At 45.9% G+C, this 17,452-nt stretch overlaps 1 protein-coding gene across 2 annotated transcripts in view; it reads left to right on the top strand.

Moving 5' to 3' along the window:
• The window catches only part of Thap4 (THAP domain containing 4), a 47,487-nt gene extending 34,626 nt beyond the window's left edge, over positions 1–12,861 (top strand). For both annotated transcript variants that reach the window (XM_021198225.2, XM_029539309.1), the window contains 3 exons: positions 4,288–4,397; positions 5,468–5,571; positions 12,563–12,861. In XM_021198225.2, the coding sequence (XP_021053884.1) occupies positions 4,288–4,397; positions 5,468–5,571; positions 12,563–12,682 (334 nt within the window). In that variant the 3' untranslated portion in view covers positions 12,683–12,861. The remainder of the gene's footprint in view (positions 1–4,287; positions 4,398–5,467; positions 5,572–12,562) is intronic.
• Positions 12,862–17,452: the final 4,591 nt, after the last annotated feature.

The raw sequence follows: 17,452 nt of genomic DNA, 5'->3' as shown, positions 1-17,452 counted from the left end.
GTCAGAGTAAATCCTGTCCCAGCAGGCCCATAGCTAAGGTCTCTTCCATAGTGGCTTTTTTTTTTTTTTTTTTTTTTTTTTTTTTTTTTTTTTTAAATTGCTGAGTGAACTTCTCCTGGGGAAACATGAGCTATTCACCCCAGATCAATCAACAACCAAGGACTCTACCAAGGTTCAGCTTGGTGAACCAATGAGTTTGTTGGACATGTTACAGAGCATGGGTGGGAGGTTACTCACAGGAGTGGGGGTAGTCCCCAGACAGTGACATTACCACAGAGCACACCCCATCATGGATGCAGCTGCACAGGAGCTGCCTCACAGAGCTCCCTTTTAGTTAACCTGTCACTTGCGGATGCTCTAGCTTCTCCCGGATCACTTGCACCTGTTGGGTGGACAGGAGAGAGTAATGTGCGGCACCTCAGGTAGTGGTCCTGTGCTAAAGAATGTTGACAGCTCCATTACTGTAAGACCTAGCCGCCACCATATTGTTCTGTGTGTTTTATTACCATTGTTTCTGAGACACAGAAATCTCTGCTCCAAGATGGTAGTAGGTTGTACATGTATTTTTTTTTAAACATTGGACCACCTATGTTACTTAACCAGGCCTTATTTATTCTTAGCAGTGTAACCAGTTCTGAGTCTTTGCACCGTACCAGCTCCTGCTGTAGTAAGTCTCTCTACAGCCAAGGCCAATAGTACTAGTAAACTATGACCATAAACACAGTCACTCACAGGGTCATTTGATATGTCCGCTCAACAAAGCAAAACTACCCTCCGGAGACTTGTGGCCTGCCCAGCCACGGGCTTCTAGCTGACTTACACTACCAGGTGTGAGTGATCTGCAGCAAGCCCTGCAGCCAGTTGGAAGGCTGCTGGCTGCACTCAGTCGTCACAGCTGCTGTTGTGCCCATGAGCAAGCCTACCTGGCAGTTTGATAGAGTAGCTCGCTCAGCGCGTGCAGACCAGTAAGATCGTTGGTGGCAATTCTTCCAGTGGCAAAGCCAGCCAGCATGGAAGGAGGGTCCAGCTGAGTCCCAGCTTGATTTCTCCACATTCTGCAACCAAAGCCTGAAGTGTCACCAGCAGGAAGATCCTACCATCTAGTTCAGACATATAACCAACAAGAGTGGCAACAGTTTTATGATTTGAGGAGCCTCCATAACAAGCAGCTGTAGGGAGGTTGACGCCCCGACACTGGGGTTGTTTTGTTGACACCTTGTAGCTTTTGGCATGGTCCCCCTCGGTGCAGGATGCACTCTGTTAGCCTGTTTAGCTGCAGTTTTTACTGCTTTTCAGATGGTTTTCTAAACCTCTAAGGCACTTAAGGTTAGCATTACACCACCCATGTGAAGACACCCTTTTATAAAGTGTGGGCAGGACCTTTGCAGGCCACCGCCATCTAGCAAGTTCTAGTTGATCTCACGGGTCAGCTGCTTAAAAGAGAATACTAAAGAAAATTGTGAGTGAGGTCCACCAGACCATGAGAACAGTCCCATCACTTGTTTCAGTTGTGCCCTCACACAAGCGTGAGGTACGCTGGGGGTGGATAGAAGGTACTACTTTATGGAGTATTCTGTGACCTCTTTACTCTTGGGTACTGTTGCCATGATGCTGATAAGCATTTTTTTTTTAAGATTTACTTATTTTATGAATATGAGTACACTGTAGCTCTACAGATGGTTGTGAGCCTTTGTGTAGTTGCTGGGAATTGAATTTAGAACCTCTGCTCGTTTTGGCCCAAAGATTTTACTTATTATAAGTAAGTATACCGTTGCTGTCTTCAGACACACCAGAAGAGGACCCCAGATCTCATTACGGACGGTTGTGAGCCACCATGTGGTTGCTGGGATTTGAACTCAGGACCTTCAGAAGAGCAGTCAGTGCTCTTAACTGCTGAGCTATTTCACCAGCCCCCTGATAGGCATTTCTTCCCTCCTAATGAACTAGCCTAAGCTACTTAGCACAGCCAATGGGAGCAGGACTATTCTCATGTCTGACACTTGAATTGACCCAGGCTCTACCAGACTCAGGGTTCTATAAAAGTAACCATTGCCTCTCCCTCAGCACATGAGCTGCTAAGTAAATTCCAGGTTGGGTGAATAGTTTCCTCTCCTAACATACTTTCTTGCAGGGCAGAAGTAAGTATGCACAGTTTACTTGAGCCAAGGGTGGATAGTCGCCCACAAGCTTCATGGTTTTCACCTGCACTGTTTTTATCATCTCATGCCTTCTGTGAGAAATGCACTAGAGGAACATCTCTCTTTCTGTTATTTTCTTTCCGTAGGAATTTCAGTTTGACACAAATCTTGTCACATTTGCCTTTAAATGACCTAAACAAACTCCTTTTATCTGCTTTACCCTCCTTCATTTCCTCCTCAGTGTTACAGCACTGTAAGGGCCCAATTTACATGTCATTTTAAGTCATCCAGGTCCAGCAAACCTCTTCTACCATGTAGAGCACACCCAGCAAGGGGCTCAGCTAAGCAACCAAAGCGCAGTTCCCAGGTTGCCTGCTGCATGTATTTAAATGGAGAAAATAGCCCTTTGTCACTCAGTAAACTGGGCACCATACACCACCTCTTTTCTTCAGCAGCGTCTGTCCCTTCTCTTTCAGACCCGGATGGGGACCTCAGGTGCTAATAACCAGGTGTCCCTAATGGCATATATGAGCTAGGACATGAGGAACTGACTTTTTCCTGTTGTCCCAGGTATTCAGCCTTTGTCCCTAGAAGGGCCGGCTTATGTTATCTCAGCTACTTCCACAGCATTCAGACTGATCCCATGTGTTCCACAGCACACCAAGCTGTGAGTTCTTCCCTTCCTTCTTACAAGTCTCTCCAACCACAAGCCATTCCAAGGCAGAGTGTTCCCCACTCTTGACGTTTTGTGTGCCTCATCTGTACTGTCACAGGCCTTGCCTCCCCAGGTATCAGGAGCATCTGAGAGGTACTTGTGATCTTTACCTTATTGTTTCAGTCCTCCCTAGCTGTCTCTTCCTATGGGATTCAAGTTTCTAACCACAGGAGAGACTCTAACGCAGCTCTGATTTGTGACCTCGTTCTCTCTCGCATCCCTCCCAGCAGCAGGAAATAGAGAACCAGCAACTCTTAACTAACTTAACCCTTAACCCTTTATCTAATTTACCTGCTGAATTAGAGACTAACATGACCCTTTGCATTGTAATTCTTACCTTCCATAAGCAAGCTCTCGCTGGGCAGTCATCCTGGCTTCCATTGCATATTTTTATTAGCATAGTAGCCGTCACAAATGCTGTCGCAGCTTGCTGGTATCTTGGCCATTTGTGCATCTCGCCAGGACTGACTGCATTGTATTTTCTAGTCCTTCAACTGTCTTCAGGTCGAGCCCTACTCATTACAGAGGAATGTCACTTGGTGAACATGGAGCAAGATAGCTACCCTGACTGAGCATTGCCTCCCACCTTCGTGGGTGGATACTCCACCCTCCAATATCTCAGCTTTAGTCATGTGTCTCACTACCCATGACAAGGCCCATGCAACTGCCGCCATAGCAAGAAAGCACATATCTCATATCACAGGGGAAAGAGATCGCCCCTTATAGTCTGTCCTAAGATATTTTAGTCTTGGTTATGTTTGCGACACAAAGCAAAGACTGTATAATTGCTGTTCCCAAATTCATCATGAGTCTGCTGCTCCACATTAGGACGCCAGTTTGTTGTGTGAACTTTTCCCAAGGAGACATGGACAAATGTCTATTCACCAACTATAGACCAAAGTTAAGACTTTGTTTGTCAAACCAATGAGATTATTGAGGTTCCTTACAAAACTGCAGGTGACCTTCAAACGGCAGTACCTCCTCAAATCCCACTCCATCCCATAGATGATGCTTCATGGAGACCTGCTTTTTAGTTACTGATTACTCCAGCAACTCCCAGAATCACTGCGGCTCAGAAGTGAGGCAGAGAGAACAATGGCTAGAACCCCAGAGAAGGTCCTGCGAGTCTCCCTTCTGCTAGATGGTTACAGTGACATTTAATCCCAGCACTTGGGAGACAGAGGCAGGCTGTGAGTTACAGGTCAGGGCTGTACAGTGGGGCCCTGTCTGAAAAGAACAAAGTCCTTTTACTGCTGCATAGAACTAGCTCTTGCTGTGCTGTTTGCTTCTCGTCACTGTGACTGTGAGACAGGTATTCTGCAGGGTGGCATGGGACACTGATGGTGTGCCCAGAGGAAAGCCTTGCTATAGTACATCTGGTGGGACAGCCCTTTGAGGCCGCATATCTCCTTCACATCTCTGTTTCCCATCCAGGTTCAACTCCTTCCATCCAGAAACACACAAGCCAATGCACAGAGAGTGTGGCTTCATCCGCCTCAAGCCTGATACCAACAAAGTGGCCTTTGTCAGTGCCCAGAACACAGGTATGGTACCCTAACAGGTCAGTGTTACAGAGATCGTCTCGATGACTTTCAAGTGCATTTCTCCTCATGGTGTGTATTGTAGGGACAGTGAGGATATGTCCACACTTGAGCCTTCCTCCTAGCACAACTTTAGTTTTGGTACTTTACCTGTGTCAACACAGTACATGCCCAAAGGATAGGTCCTAGCAAGAACAGACCAACTGACCGCATAGTCCTTGCCTGGAAGTCTGGCAAGATGATGTCTCAGAAATCACTCAACAGCCTTTGTGACCTTGACCATGCCCAATCTCACTCCTGTTCAGAATTAGCCAGCTTGGAATGGAGCTACCAACAGACATTATCAGACATGGGCATATACAATAGCCAGAGGGCTGTCTGTCCCTGGCTCCTTCCCCAGCACAGGGTAAAACTATACCTGAGGGTACTACTCCTAGCCCATTAAGAAGTCTAGTAGGAGAGCTGGGGTCCAGGCAGCTACAGTAGGAGGGCTGGGGTCCAGGCATCTCTAGAGATTACCCTCCATCAAGCATTTGCCCTTGTGCTCCTCCTCATTCCTTAGAGGTGAGTGAGACAGGGGGATTTCTTGATTCTATGAATTCCAGACCAACCTAAGCAACATAATAAGACCCCTTCCCAAAAACAGGTATGGGTGTTGGGGAGACAGCATAGTAGGCAAAGTGCTTACTATGTATGCATGAGGACCTGAATCTGGATCCCCAGTATCCACATAACAATGGAGTGTAGACTCAGGCCAATCTCTAGGGCTTTCTGGCTGGCCAACCAGCCTGGCAAAGAGGTGAGCTCCAAGTTCAGCCAGAGACTGAATGTGTTGCAAAAAAAAGTAAGAAAGAGGAAAATACTCAAAGTCAGTCTCTGATCCACGTGAGTGGAGAGAGAGAATGAGAATTCTGAGTCACTTTCTTGGTATCTGCAAGAATGGCTCATCTCCCTTCATGTGAGAAGAGAGAGACACTGTACCTGGATGTCGCTAAGCTCAGGTTTCCCTTGACTGACAGGCATCGGAAGGGGGGAATGGCTTGGGAATCACACTAACTGCCTCTCCCTTGTAGGTATTGTGGAAGTGGAGGAGGGTGAAGTGAATGGACAGGAGCTGTGTGTCTCATCCCATTCCATCTCCAGGATCTCCTTTGCCAAGGAGCCCCATGTGGAGCAGGTGAGCCCAGCCTCCTCCCAGATGTTCCCAGACTGTTTGCCCTCGGCAGTGGTACCACACCATCATCCAATAGATTTAGCACTGCCTGCTATTCCTCTGCTTCTCATCACACACCCTCCCTACTGTTAATGTCTGTCCCCGCACCCTGTAGGCTTGCTGTCTTCCCATCACAAATATCCTTTTATGTTTGTGCTTTATGCTTTTGTAAATATGCCCAAATTTATTAGACAGCTTTCTCCTAAGTTACTGAGCCGGAGGTAAGTGCACTTGAAGCGTGATCCTGGTCAACTGCTAGCATTGCCTGCGTCCCCGTGTCCCTACGTCCTGCCTCAACCCCATTGCAGTTTTCAGTCCAGCTTGTGAATGGAAGGACATTTTCTGTGCTATGGGACATTTTCATTATTATCTTGTATAAATAAATAAATCTTAAAAAAAAGAACATATGCCTTTATATTCCATTGTAGTATCTCTGTTCTGATTTTACTATTTTAGTATCTGCAGGAAGTTCTACTTCCTCTTTTCTCCATCTTTTTCTCCCATGCTTAAGAGTTTCTTCTGGATGAACTTCTTTGTTTTACTTGTTTTTTTGTGTTATTTAGACAGCACTGGCTGTCCTGGAACTTGCTATGTAGATGAAGCTGGCCTTGAACTCTGACCCTCCTGCTCCCACCCCTGACCCTGTAGTAGTCAGTGTGTATCAGCACACCCAGTGTGGGTAGCTTTTCAGTTGGATCTATGAATTCTCAGTGAGCTCAGTTTACACAAGTGCTTTGTTCAGTGCTGTTGAGGATGCAGGAGATCCCATCACAGCGGTGTGGGCTCTGCTGTTGAGCCCCGCTTAGGATGCTTGCAGCCTTGAGTTCTGTCTGCAGCACCGTGGTCCATGAAGACTGCATTCAATACACAGCTTAAGCTTAACTCAGGCATGTATCAGCACAGTTGTCTACCATGGTGACTCAGCTCTCATGGAATATAAAGGCATATGTTCTTTTTTTTTTAAGATTTATTTATTTACTTATTATATATAAGTACACTGTAGCTGTCTTCAGACACTCCAGAAGAGGGTGTCAGATCTTGTTACGGATGGTTNACACTCCAGAAGAGGGTGTCAGATCTTGTTACGGATGGTTATGAGCCACCATGTGGTTGCTGGGATTTGAACTCTGGACCTTCGGAAGAGCAGTCAGGTGCTCTTACCCACTGAGCCATCTCACCAGCCCGGCATATGTTCTTAAATGATGTGTTGCTGGTTAAAAATGAATAAGCAGTTGGAAGAACCAGAGCCTATGTTCATACGAGCATAATCTAAGAGATACACAGCACTTTATAAACCACGTAAAGACCACAAGTCAGGCTGGAGAGATGGCTCGGCGGTTAAGAGCACTGACTGCTCTTCCAGAGGTCCTGAGTTCAGTTCCCAGCAACCATATGGTGGCTCACAACCATCTGGTGCCCTCTTCTGGTGTGTCTGAAGACAGCTACAGTGTACTCATATATATAAATAAATCTTTAAAAAAAAAAAAGACCACAAGTCATTCACCAAGCAGATGTCAGAACATCCTGAATCACACGGAAAGGCAGATATGACAGATTAAAGGTCTAAAACAGAGAAAAGCAAAGCTACAAAACCACGAGAAAATAAGATGATATTATTATTATTATTAATTTTGGAGTAGAAAGCAAATTCTAAAGTAGGAACCTGAGTCCAGATGTAATAAAGGAAACATCGGGGCAGGTGGCATTATCAACTAAGGCATTGCTTTGCGCCACACAGGGAAGAGACCGCAGATGATAGCCACAGCAAAGAATTTTTCTCTACTTCCTCTTTTGATTGATTATTGATAGTTCTAAGGACATTTCTTTAGTTTCTTGATATTGTTCATTTGAAACAAGGTCTCACTGTGTTTCTCAGGTTGGTCTAACATCTCTGGGTCTACATAATCCTCCCTCCTGTGCTGAGGCTGTGGTTGTACCTCCATGCCAGCTGGACTTGGGACTTGAGTATGTTTATGGTGGACTGGAACATTTCTGTATTTTCCGACAGCTAGGGTCTTTGGCATGAACTGGATTCCATCAGCAGTTTTGTAGCTTCTGGAAAGAACCTGTATTTGCCCCTCTTTAGGCTAGCACTGCATCAGACCAGTGTCTCCAACACGCGAGCCATGCTGCTCTTGGGATCTAACTCCTACCTGTCATGTTATAGTTAATAGTTTCCCCATGTCATTATTTAGTTTTGTGTCAGCGTTATTTCCTTACAGATTGAAGTAAGAGCTTTTTCACCTTTTCTGTTCTTTTCTAAAGGCTGAGGTTCCTAGGGATTATCTATATTCCTCTGACAAAGTGTCAGGGATGTAGGCTATGGAAACAGGCCCAGGCACCAACGAGATCTTCCTCCGTGATCACTTATCTACCCTTGTCTTCTACCCCGCTCCAGATACAGATTCATGTTTTCCGAGTGTTGGTTTTATCTGGCTTTTCAGAATGATCTGCCATCCCGCCACCTGGATGCTAATGCTGTGTGCGTGTCAGTTGCTGTGTGCATGTCAGTTACCGTCTTTTCTTGATCATGCTTGTCAAAGGATCTCTGTCCACAGAGGTTTATTTTTTTGGCTGGAGAACTAGCTTTTGGGTTTTACTGGTTAAATAGGAATGCCTCTCCCTCAGAGGTGCAGGAGGCAGAGATGATGGCATTGGTAGTCTGGGGTGTGTGCTGAAAGTGCTTTGTGCTCTGTTACTACCCCCCCCCCCCAACCCCTACTGTCGCAGTACCCTCTGGCAGTGACCTGATGAACCAGAGCTGGAAGCATAGACTGGGGTTTGAGCTTTCATCTTGAGTTAACAGGCAAAACCGCAAGCATAAGGAAGCACAGAACTGGAAGCCAGGCAGTGATGGTAAGGAGAGGGTCAGGCCCGTCTGTCCTACCAGGTCTGTTCGTGAAGGTAAGGGAAATGACCCTATTGTTAGGATGCTTGGGCAATTTCCTGGGGCCTCTTTGTAGCCAAATCCATACTCAGTATTTATAACATTTGCTTAGTTTTTGTGTACGTAGCTCTGATCCATCACCACACTCCACTAGTTATCCAGAGCTTACTTTGGGGACTGGATGGCCTTGGTAGTTAAGAGCACATTCTGCACTCGCTAAGGACTTGCTCAATTCCCTGCACACGCATAACAGCTTATAACTCTAACTCCAGAAGATCTCACCTCTGGCGTCCATGGAAACCTACACTCACATGTATACTTATCCACATGCAGACACAAGATGGTAATAAACAATAAAGTTCACCTTGCAACACTGAGAAAGTTTACCTTGAGCTGCTCTGGACTTTACAGAGTTTCCTGGTCTGTACTCTGTCTGGCCTGGAGCTGCTTCTGGGGACCCCTCCCCAGTGTCACCTGGAACTCCTGTTACACATGCCACCTCTGCTGCGGTCCCTTTGTTTTCTTTTCTTTTGTCTATTTTTTTTTAAGATTTATTTATGTATATGAGTATACTGTAGCTGTCCTCAGACACACCAGAAGGGGGCATCAGATCCCATTACAGATGGTTGTGAGCCACCATGTGGTTGCTGGGAATTGAACTCAGGACCCCTGGAAGAGCAGTCAGTGCTCTTAACCTCTGAGCCATCTCTCCAGCCTGGTCTCTGTTTTCGGATCTCTGACTTTGTCTTTTGCTGTTTCCTAGGAGTCTTCACAGTTATTTTCCAACTGCCACATGGAACACAGACATACATGCAGGCAAACTATCATACGTATAAAAGAAGTATATCTAAAAGAAAATGAGAGTTTTTGAGCAGTATTTATTAATCCCTGACATGTTGCTGCTATTATTGTTTGTTTTGCTTTTCTTTAAAGACTTCTTTTGGTATCTGTTCTAAGATTGCATATTCCTTGTGTCTTTTTTTTTTTTTTTTAAAGATTTATTTATTTATTATATGTAAGTACACTGTAGCTGTCTTCAGACAGTCCAGAAGAGGGCATCAGATCCTGTTACGGATGGTTGTGAGCCACCATGTGGTTGCTGGGATTTGAACTCCGGACCTTCGGGAGAGCAGTCGGGTGCTCTTACTCACTGAGCCATCTCACCAGCCCATTCCTTGTGTCTTATTGGGTGTGGTTAGTTAACCTTACTTTTAGACTTAAGTTTTCCTTTCAGGGTCTTCTGTAGATCTAGTTTGGTGGACAGAAACATCTTAAACTTGTTTTTATCATGGGGTATTTTCCTTCTATTGTGCTAGGTATAGCAGTCTGGGCTTGTCTCTGTGGCCTTTCAGAATTGACAGCTTATTCATCCAAGCCCTTCTGTCTTTCGGACTCTATTGAAAGCCAGTGGCCCCACATTCATATGTGACTTGGTCTTTTTCCCTTGCAGTTTTAATATCCTTTCTTTATTCTGTGCACTTAATGTGTGTGATTATGTGTGATTGTGTGAGTTTCTTTTCTGTTCCTGATTATTTTGTGTTCTATATGCCTCTTGCACCCTCTTTCCTTGGGAAATTTTCATACAGGGTTTTGCTAAGCATATTACCGATGCCTTTGATCTAGGCTTCTGCTCCGTCCTTTATACCTGTTATTTGTAGGTTTGGTCTTTTCATAGTGTCCCAGATTTTTGAATGTTCTGTGCCTGGGTTTTTTGGAGCTAACATTTTCTTTTATGTTGTCTTCCAGATGTGAAATTCGGTCTTCGACTTGGTTTGATGAGAGGGGCGGGGGGCAGTTGATCTGAGCATTTTTGTTTGATTTCCTGAGTTCTTCATCAAGAGTTTTATTCTTTAGTGATTCCATTTCTTTGTAAATTGTTTTCATTAATTTATTCACCTGTTTACTTGTGGTTTCTGGTCTTTATTGAGACATGTATTCATATCTTTTTTTAGGGTCCTTGAATATATTCATAGTTGCTATTTAAAGTTAGTTCTCTCTTGCACTTCAGCTACATTGCTTTTCTCAGGAAAGACTACAGTAGGGTGCTGATTCCTGGAGGGGACGTGCTATGTATCCTGATTGTTAATGTTTGTATTTGAGGATGTGACCTGTTACCTGAGCATGCGGAGTCAGGACATCTGTGGGTATCTGTTCACTCCTCTGCTGGGTGTGTGTGAGGTCTCTGTTGGGTTGTGGATCCCTGGATGAGTCTCAGGAACCACTTGGGTTTCAGGGACCAGCGTCTGGTGGCTAGCTGAAGTTGTGTTTTTAGCTTTAGACACAGAAAGCAGCCCCAGATAAGTGGGAAGGGTGATGAGTGAGTGTCCAGGAAAGTGGCTGACCCTGGTGGGCTCACAGGCTGAGCACTGTACCTGTGGTTGATAAGTCAGTCATGTGTGTGTGTGTGTGTGTGTGTGTGTGTGTGAGAGAGAGAGAGAGAGAGAGAGAGAGAGAGAGAGAGAGAGAGAGAGAGAGAGACAGAGTCTTGTGTATCCCAGGCTGGCTATGAACTCATGATACTCCTGCTTCAACCTCCTAGTGGATTACAGTTGGCACTACCACATCCAGTGCTGAGGATCTAACCCAAGACTTCATGCGTGCAAGCAGGCCCTCTGCCAACTGAGCTGCATCCTCAGATCCCAAACTAGAATCTTGCTTTCATTTGTCTGTTTTTAAATTTATTCAAGAGGTAGATAGGGGGCTGGAGAGATGGCTCAGTCATTGAGAGCACCGACTGCTCTTCTGAAGGTCCTGAGTTCAAATCCCAGCAACCACATGGTGGCTCACAACCATCTGTAATGAGATCTGACATCCTCTTCTGGTGCATCTGAAGAAAGCTACAGTGTACTTAGATATAATAATAAATAAATCTTTAAAATAATAAGAGAGAGAGAGAGAGAGAGAGAGAGAGAGAGAGAGAGAGAGAGAGAGAGAGAGAGAGAGAGAGAAATAGGGCTGGAGAGATAGCTCAGCAGTTAAGAGCACTGGCTATTCTTCCAGAGGTCCTGAGTTCAATTCCCAGCAACCATATGGTGGCTCCCAGCCCTCTCTAGTGGGATCTAATGCCCTCTTCTTGTGTGCATGAAGACAGAACACTCATGTGAATGAATTTATGTAGGTAGGTAGGTAGGTAGATAGATAGATAGATAGATAGATAGATAGATAGATAGAAAGAGATAGATAGATAGATAGATAGATAGATAGATAGATAGATAGATAGATAGATAGATAGATAGATAGGGGGTGTGCATGTGTATGTATGGTCCTCTGTTAGAGCAATATGTACTCTTAACCACTCTCTGGGGCCGTCTCTCCAGCCCCCTTAACTAGACTTGTAATAACTGACATTCTTATCTTTTTCTCAGGAAAAGGGTTTGGGAGTCCACATAATGAGTGTGGTAAAAGCAGCCAGTGGTCCAGAAGCACTGAAGTGATAGGCCCTTAGAGAGCTCTTCAGACATTCATTTATCATATGGTCACACTGTGTTCACAAGCATTCTATACACAAGGACATGACTCAGAATCTACGCATATTCTTGTGGAAAGAGCCATATAACATAATGGACCAGTACTCCCCAAGTGCTAACCCAGTGTCCTCTAAAACATTTGCTATGGTGTAGGGCTCAGATGGAAATGGGAGGACATAGGCAGCAGAATGCCAGCGTATGTTAACAGACACCAACCAATAGGTGAGTTCTTGAAAGCTGAGCACATACCTGCCCATGTCCACCTGCTGTTTGGGAGATGGGGCTGAGGAGCCTAGAACCACAGCCTTGATCATGGTGTGTCCCATGGTGTTATACCCAGAGTCATAACCTTGGTGGGGTATTCCCTGCTCACAGGCCTGTGACCAGCGATTGAAACAGGCCAGTGCTCCGGTGTTTGTTCAGTATTTTTGTTTTTTCCAAATAAACCCCAGGCTTAGAGCCAGGCTGACCTAGAATTTGAGACAGTTCTCTTGTGCAGGCCTGCTGAGTGCTAGGATTGTAGGCGTGTGCCGCCACACCCAGCCTTTGTTGAATCCTTTGAAGATATAAACTTAAGTGTTCTGTCTTGTTCTCTATTCAGATCACTCGGAAATTCAGGCTGAATTCTGAAGGCAAACTTGAACAGACGGTCTCTATGGCAACCACTACACAGCCAATGACTCAGCATCTTCATATTACCTACAAGAAGGTGACCCCTTAACCTGGAGCCACTCCCAGAGCCTGGGGAGGAGCCTGGCTCCTGCATCTAGCCCCCAGTTCAGTAGACACGGTGTGGTCACAGGCTCTGCTGACACTGAAGTGTTGTCCAGATGTTCTTGTAATGGCATAGAAAACCAAATAAAAGGCCTTTATTTTTATGGCTGAAGATTTTGAATATTATCACTGTGTAGACTGTACATTTTTTATCTGCTGCTGATAGATTGTATTACAGTCTTTAAGATGTTAAGAAAGGATCACATGCTCTCTCCCTCCCTCCCTCCCCTTCCACCTCTACCTGCTTTCTACAAGTTTTGTTTTTGCTTTTTGTAGTACTGGGGATCCAACCCATGCTAGGCAAAGACTATACTGAATACTAGACCCTCCAGCACCTACCTCTCTTCTACAGAGGTCCTTCCTTCGGTCCTTCCTTCCTTCCTTCCTTCCTTCCTTCCTTCCTTCCTTCCTTCCTTCCTTCCTTCCTTTAAACATGGCCCAAGCTTGCTTTGAACTTGTGACCCTCCTCCCTCAGCCTCCCAAGTACTGGCACCAGAGATCTGTACTACCAGGCCTGGAGAGGTTTTTTCGTAATACACCTCTGTGTGGGGAACCTCGTGTGGCATGTAGAGACAGGGTCAAATACTGAAAAGTAGGGCAAAAATATTCAAGCTGTGAGAGGCAAACACCTGGGGACAGAAGACATTACCATAGTACAGTTGTCAGTATCTCAGACCTCCAAGGAGAGCCCTGGGCTAGTACCCCAGCAGCCATAGGCCACTTGAACATGAAGACTGTCCAGAGTCAGCTCTGCTGCCAAGGGGATGCTGAAAGATCCTGTTGTGCTAGGGAGGGCCACCACCTCCCCTGCACTCCAGGCTCTCTCCCTTTATCCTGTAGCCTGAAAGCTGTACCTAAATTCTGTCTGGAAGCACTCCCAAGGAGGTTGTCTCTGTGCTTTACAGCAGGTAAGGAGCTCACACAGATGCTCGTCCCCTCCAGTGTCTTTGGGGAAGCGTGCAACCTTTTTTTCTTTTTCCCCAAGTACTGGAGTTGGAAGCCAGGGCTCTGAGCAGTAGTCCCACCAGCCTAGCCTTGCTCTCTGCCTTGCCTTCTATCAGCCTTCTCCCTGGAAGTCCTGTGTGTGACCATAAGGTCAGCCACATGGCTGTCACGTTTTCTGTTCCTTCTGATTGTCATGCTGGAATTCTCTCTGAAACTGTCAGGGTTGACCACCTGAGCCACAAGGCTGACATTCTCACTTAATGCTTTCTCCTTGGGTGTGAGCTGTGGTGTATAGGTACCCTGACTTGTTGAGTGTCACCCAGCAAATAGTTCTCCTCACTCCTCCCATTCGCCCTTTCCTAGCTGTCAGTCCGACACTTATCTGTGAGTTCCATGCGATTCCAGTCAGGTGCTGGTTTTTACTCTGGCAGACAGCCCTCATTCTGGTTATTCCCTAGACCTGTGAACCTGGTGAGGCTGCCTGCCCCAGACTCAAGTCTACCCAGGTTCCAGAGACCTAGATCTTTCTGGGGGCTGGTAATAGAGACCAAAGCCTGGGAAACATAGGTTCTCCATGTGGACTGCTCAACTTCGGCCCTTTCCACGAAGAAGAGTCAGGAAGTTTTTGTTTGGAAGCAAGGTCTCATGTAGCCTAAGCTCACTGTAGCCAAAGATAACTCTGAAGTCCTGGTCCTCCTGCCTCTGCTTCCCAAGTGCTTGTGTTACAGGTGTGTGCCACCACGCCTGACGTTACGCAGTGCTGAGGGTCAGCCCCAGAGCTTCCTGCGTGCTTGACAAGCACTCCGCCAGCTGAGCCACGTGCCCAGCCCCAGGTCACTTTATATTTATTTCCTCTTATTTTCCCCGAGACAACATGTGAAGTTAGTGTTTCAGAGTCCATGACCTCGTGGCAGTTAAATGTTAGCTTGACTGCACTGAAAAGCACCTAAAGATTATTAGTGCAGCACACCCCTGGGTGTGTCTGGTAGTCTTCAGGCACTGGTAGATCGTAGGGGCTCTGACCTAATCAGTTCGTTAATCATTTGATGATGCATCGTAATATGGTGGCATTATTAGGAAGTGGTGAAAGGTAACAGGTGGAGCCTAGCTGGAAGAAATAGGTTAGGGAGTGTCCTCCTCTCCTGACTACGTTAGCTTCTGCCATATACATTTCAAAATATAGAGGAAGAGCCAGGCCGTGGTGGCACAAGCCTTTAATCCCAGCCCTTGGGAGGCAGAGGCAGATGGATCTCTGAGTTCAAGGCCAGCCTCGTCTACAGAATAAGTTCCAGGACAGCCAAGGTTACACAGAGAAACCCTGTCTCAAAACAAACAAACAAGATAGATGGATGGATGGATGGAGGACTGGAGAGGGAGCTCAGGCAGTACAGTTATTGAATTCAGCCTTGAACACCTACACAAAAAAAAAAAAAATGTATAGCCACATACCCCTATGTTGTGACTATTCTCCCAAGCCATACAACTGCCATCTTGAATCAGTCAAGTTGTGCCCATTTGCAAAAGAGCATCCTATCTGAGCTTGTTGTCTGTATACTCCCCACTCATTGGAGAGGTGGGAGGGTCAGGAAACCCTTCCCTGAGTACCCAGCCATTCCCTTCCACCTGTTACAAGCAGCTGTGCCTTGCTTGCAGATGGCCTCTGGAAGGGGCTAGAGTGTACAGTCTGGGGGAGACTCGAAGAGTTGAGCTTCATCTGTGTGCTGTGGGAAAGGCCCCTTTCATCTCTGCCAATTAAAGGCATTCCAAGTGCAGTGGGTGGTGCAGCGGAGCACCCACCCTGAGAGCAACTCCTCACCTGTGCACAGTAAGAAAGCCCAATAAAGACATGGCTCACTGTAGTGAGAATTCTGGAATTTTGGTTTCTTTAAAAACACTGAAATATCGTAAGAATGTGTTTTCATTTTAATTCCAGGTGTGGGGATATGGGGCTGCTTCAGACTATTCAAAGAAGCTGAATAATTTGCCTCATGCTTTAACAGAGGCGTGGTTTGCCAGCTGCAGGTCGTTTCTGCAATTGTGTGACATTCGAAATTCTGGGAACTCTTCAGAGGGTATATAAACACTCAAGCCCTGATAGGGGTTCTTGATCATTCAGGGGGGTTGGTTGCAGTTTGCCATGTTCAAAGAAGAAACTACAAGAAAGAAATTAGGTTCCAGGATTTCTATCTCTGTCCCTCCCCGCTTCTTTCCCTTCTGTCTAGGGATAGGGAGTGAAACTGGGGGTGTGGGGGAAGGTTAATAAAGTGTGGGAGAAAGAACCTACAAAGTAGCAAAGACCCGCTACAGTTCACCAGAGTGAATTTCGGCCTTGAATTGTTCTCGGGCCCTTAGGAGAAGGGATTGACTATCCCCATGTGGAGAAACTTTAGCAATAGTCCACAGTCCAGTGCAGGGAAGGCAGAGACAGGAGAACCCCTGGGGTTCGCTGGCCGTTCACTCCAGCCAAATGGACATGCTCAAGAGTCAGTGAGAGAGACTGCCCCAAAAACAAACGCAGAGGAAAAACACTGAGGTGGAGGACTAGGGAGATGGCTCGGAACTTAAAACTCCCTTCCAAAGGATCAAGGTTCAGATCTCGGCATCCACGTGGGACAGCTCACAAACTGCCTGTGTCTCCAGCTTGCGGGGATCCAATACCCTCTTCTGGTCTCCAGGGGTGCGCACACACATAAATAAATATATTTTTTTAAAGATTTATTTATTTATTATATGTAAGTACACTGTAGCTGTCTTCAGACACTCCAGAAGAGGGCGTCAGATCTTGTTACAGATGGTTATGAGCCACCATGTGGTTGCTGGGATTTGAACTCCGGACCTTCGGAAGAGCGATCGGGTGCTCTTACCCACTGAGCCATCTCACCAGCCCATAAATATTTTTAAAAATATTAAAAAAACCAGCCAGGCATGGTGGCGCACGCCTTTAATCCCAGCACTCAGGAGGCAGAGGCAGATGGATTTCTGAGTTCAAGGCTAGCCTAGTCTACAAAGTGAGTTCCAGGATAGCCAGGGCTATACAGAGAAACCCTGTCTCGAAAAAAAACAAAAACCAAAAACCAAAAAAAAATTAAAAAACCAAGGTAAAGCCTAGCTTGGTGGTGCTTGCCATTAGTCCCAGTACTTCCGCCAAGGCAAGGATCTCTGAGTTTTGAGGCCAGACTGGTCCACGTATGGAGAAGCTGGAGATAGCTCAGTAGTTGAAGAGCAGTTATCGCCCTTGCAGAGGACCTGAGTTCAGTTTGAACATCTACATGTTAGTTTACAACTGACTGTCTGTAACTCTAGTTCCAGGAAACTTAACACTCTCCTTCTTATCTCCATAGGCACCAGGAACACATGTGGCATATATTCATATATTATATACATCAGGCAAAAACATGCATACAATTAATCTATTTGTAAAGAGTGGACAGTTCCTGAGAAATAGCTCTGGCCCCCACAGGAGCATGCACATGTGTGTGAGTACCTGCACACAAACACAAATTACATGGCTGGAGGGGTGGCTTGGCACATGGGACACTTAGAGCTCTTGTGGTACCACCTCACCCACACCCAGCATCTTCTAACCTCCTATAACTCCAGCTCCAGGGGCTCCGACACCCTCTTCCGGCTCTTTCAGGCATTCACATGTACACATGTGCTTCATTAGAACTGCATCAGCACAATGGAGTACTACTCAGCCATTAAAAACAATGAATTTATGAAATTCTTGGGCAAATGGATGTATTTGGAGGATATCATCCTTAGTGAGGTA

Source organism: Mus pahari, chromosome 5 (genome assembly GCF_900095145.1).
Source record: "Mus pahari chromosome 5, PAHARI_EIJ_v1.1, whole genome shotgun sequence".
NCBI lineage: Eukaryota > Metazoa > Chordata > Mammalia > Rodentia > Muridae > Mus > Mus pahari.
This window is presented reverse-complemented; position numbering and strand designations above follow the sequence as displayed.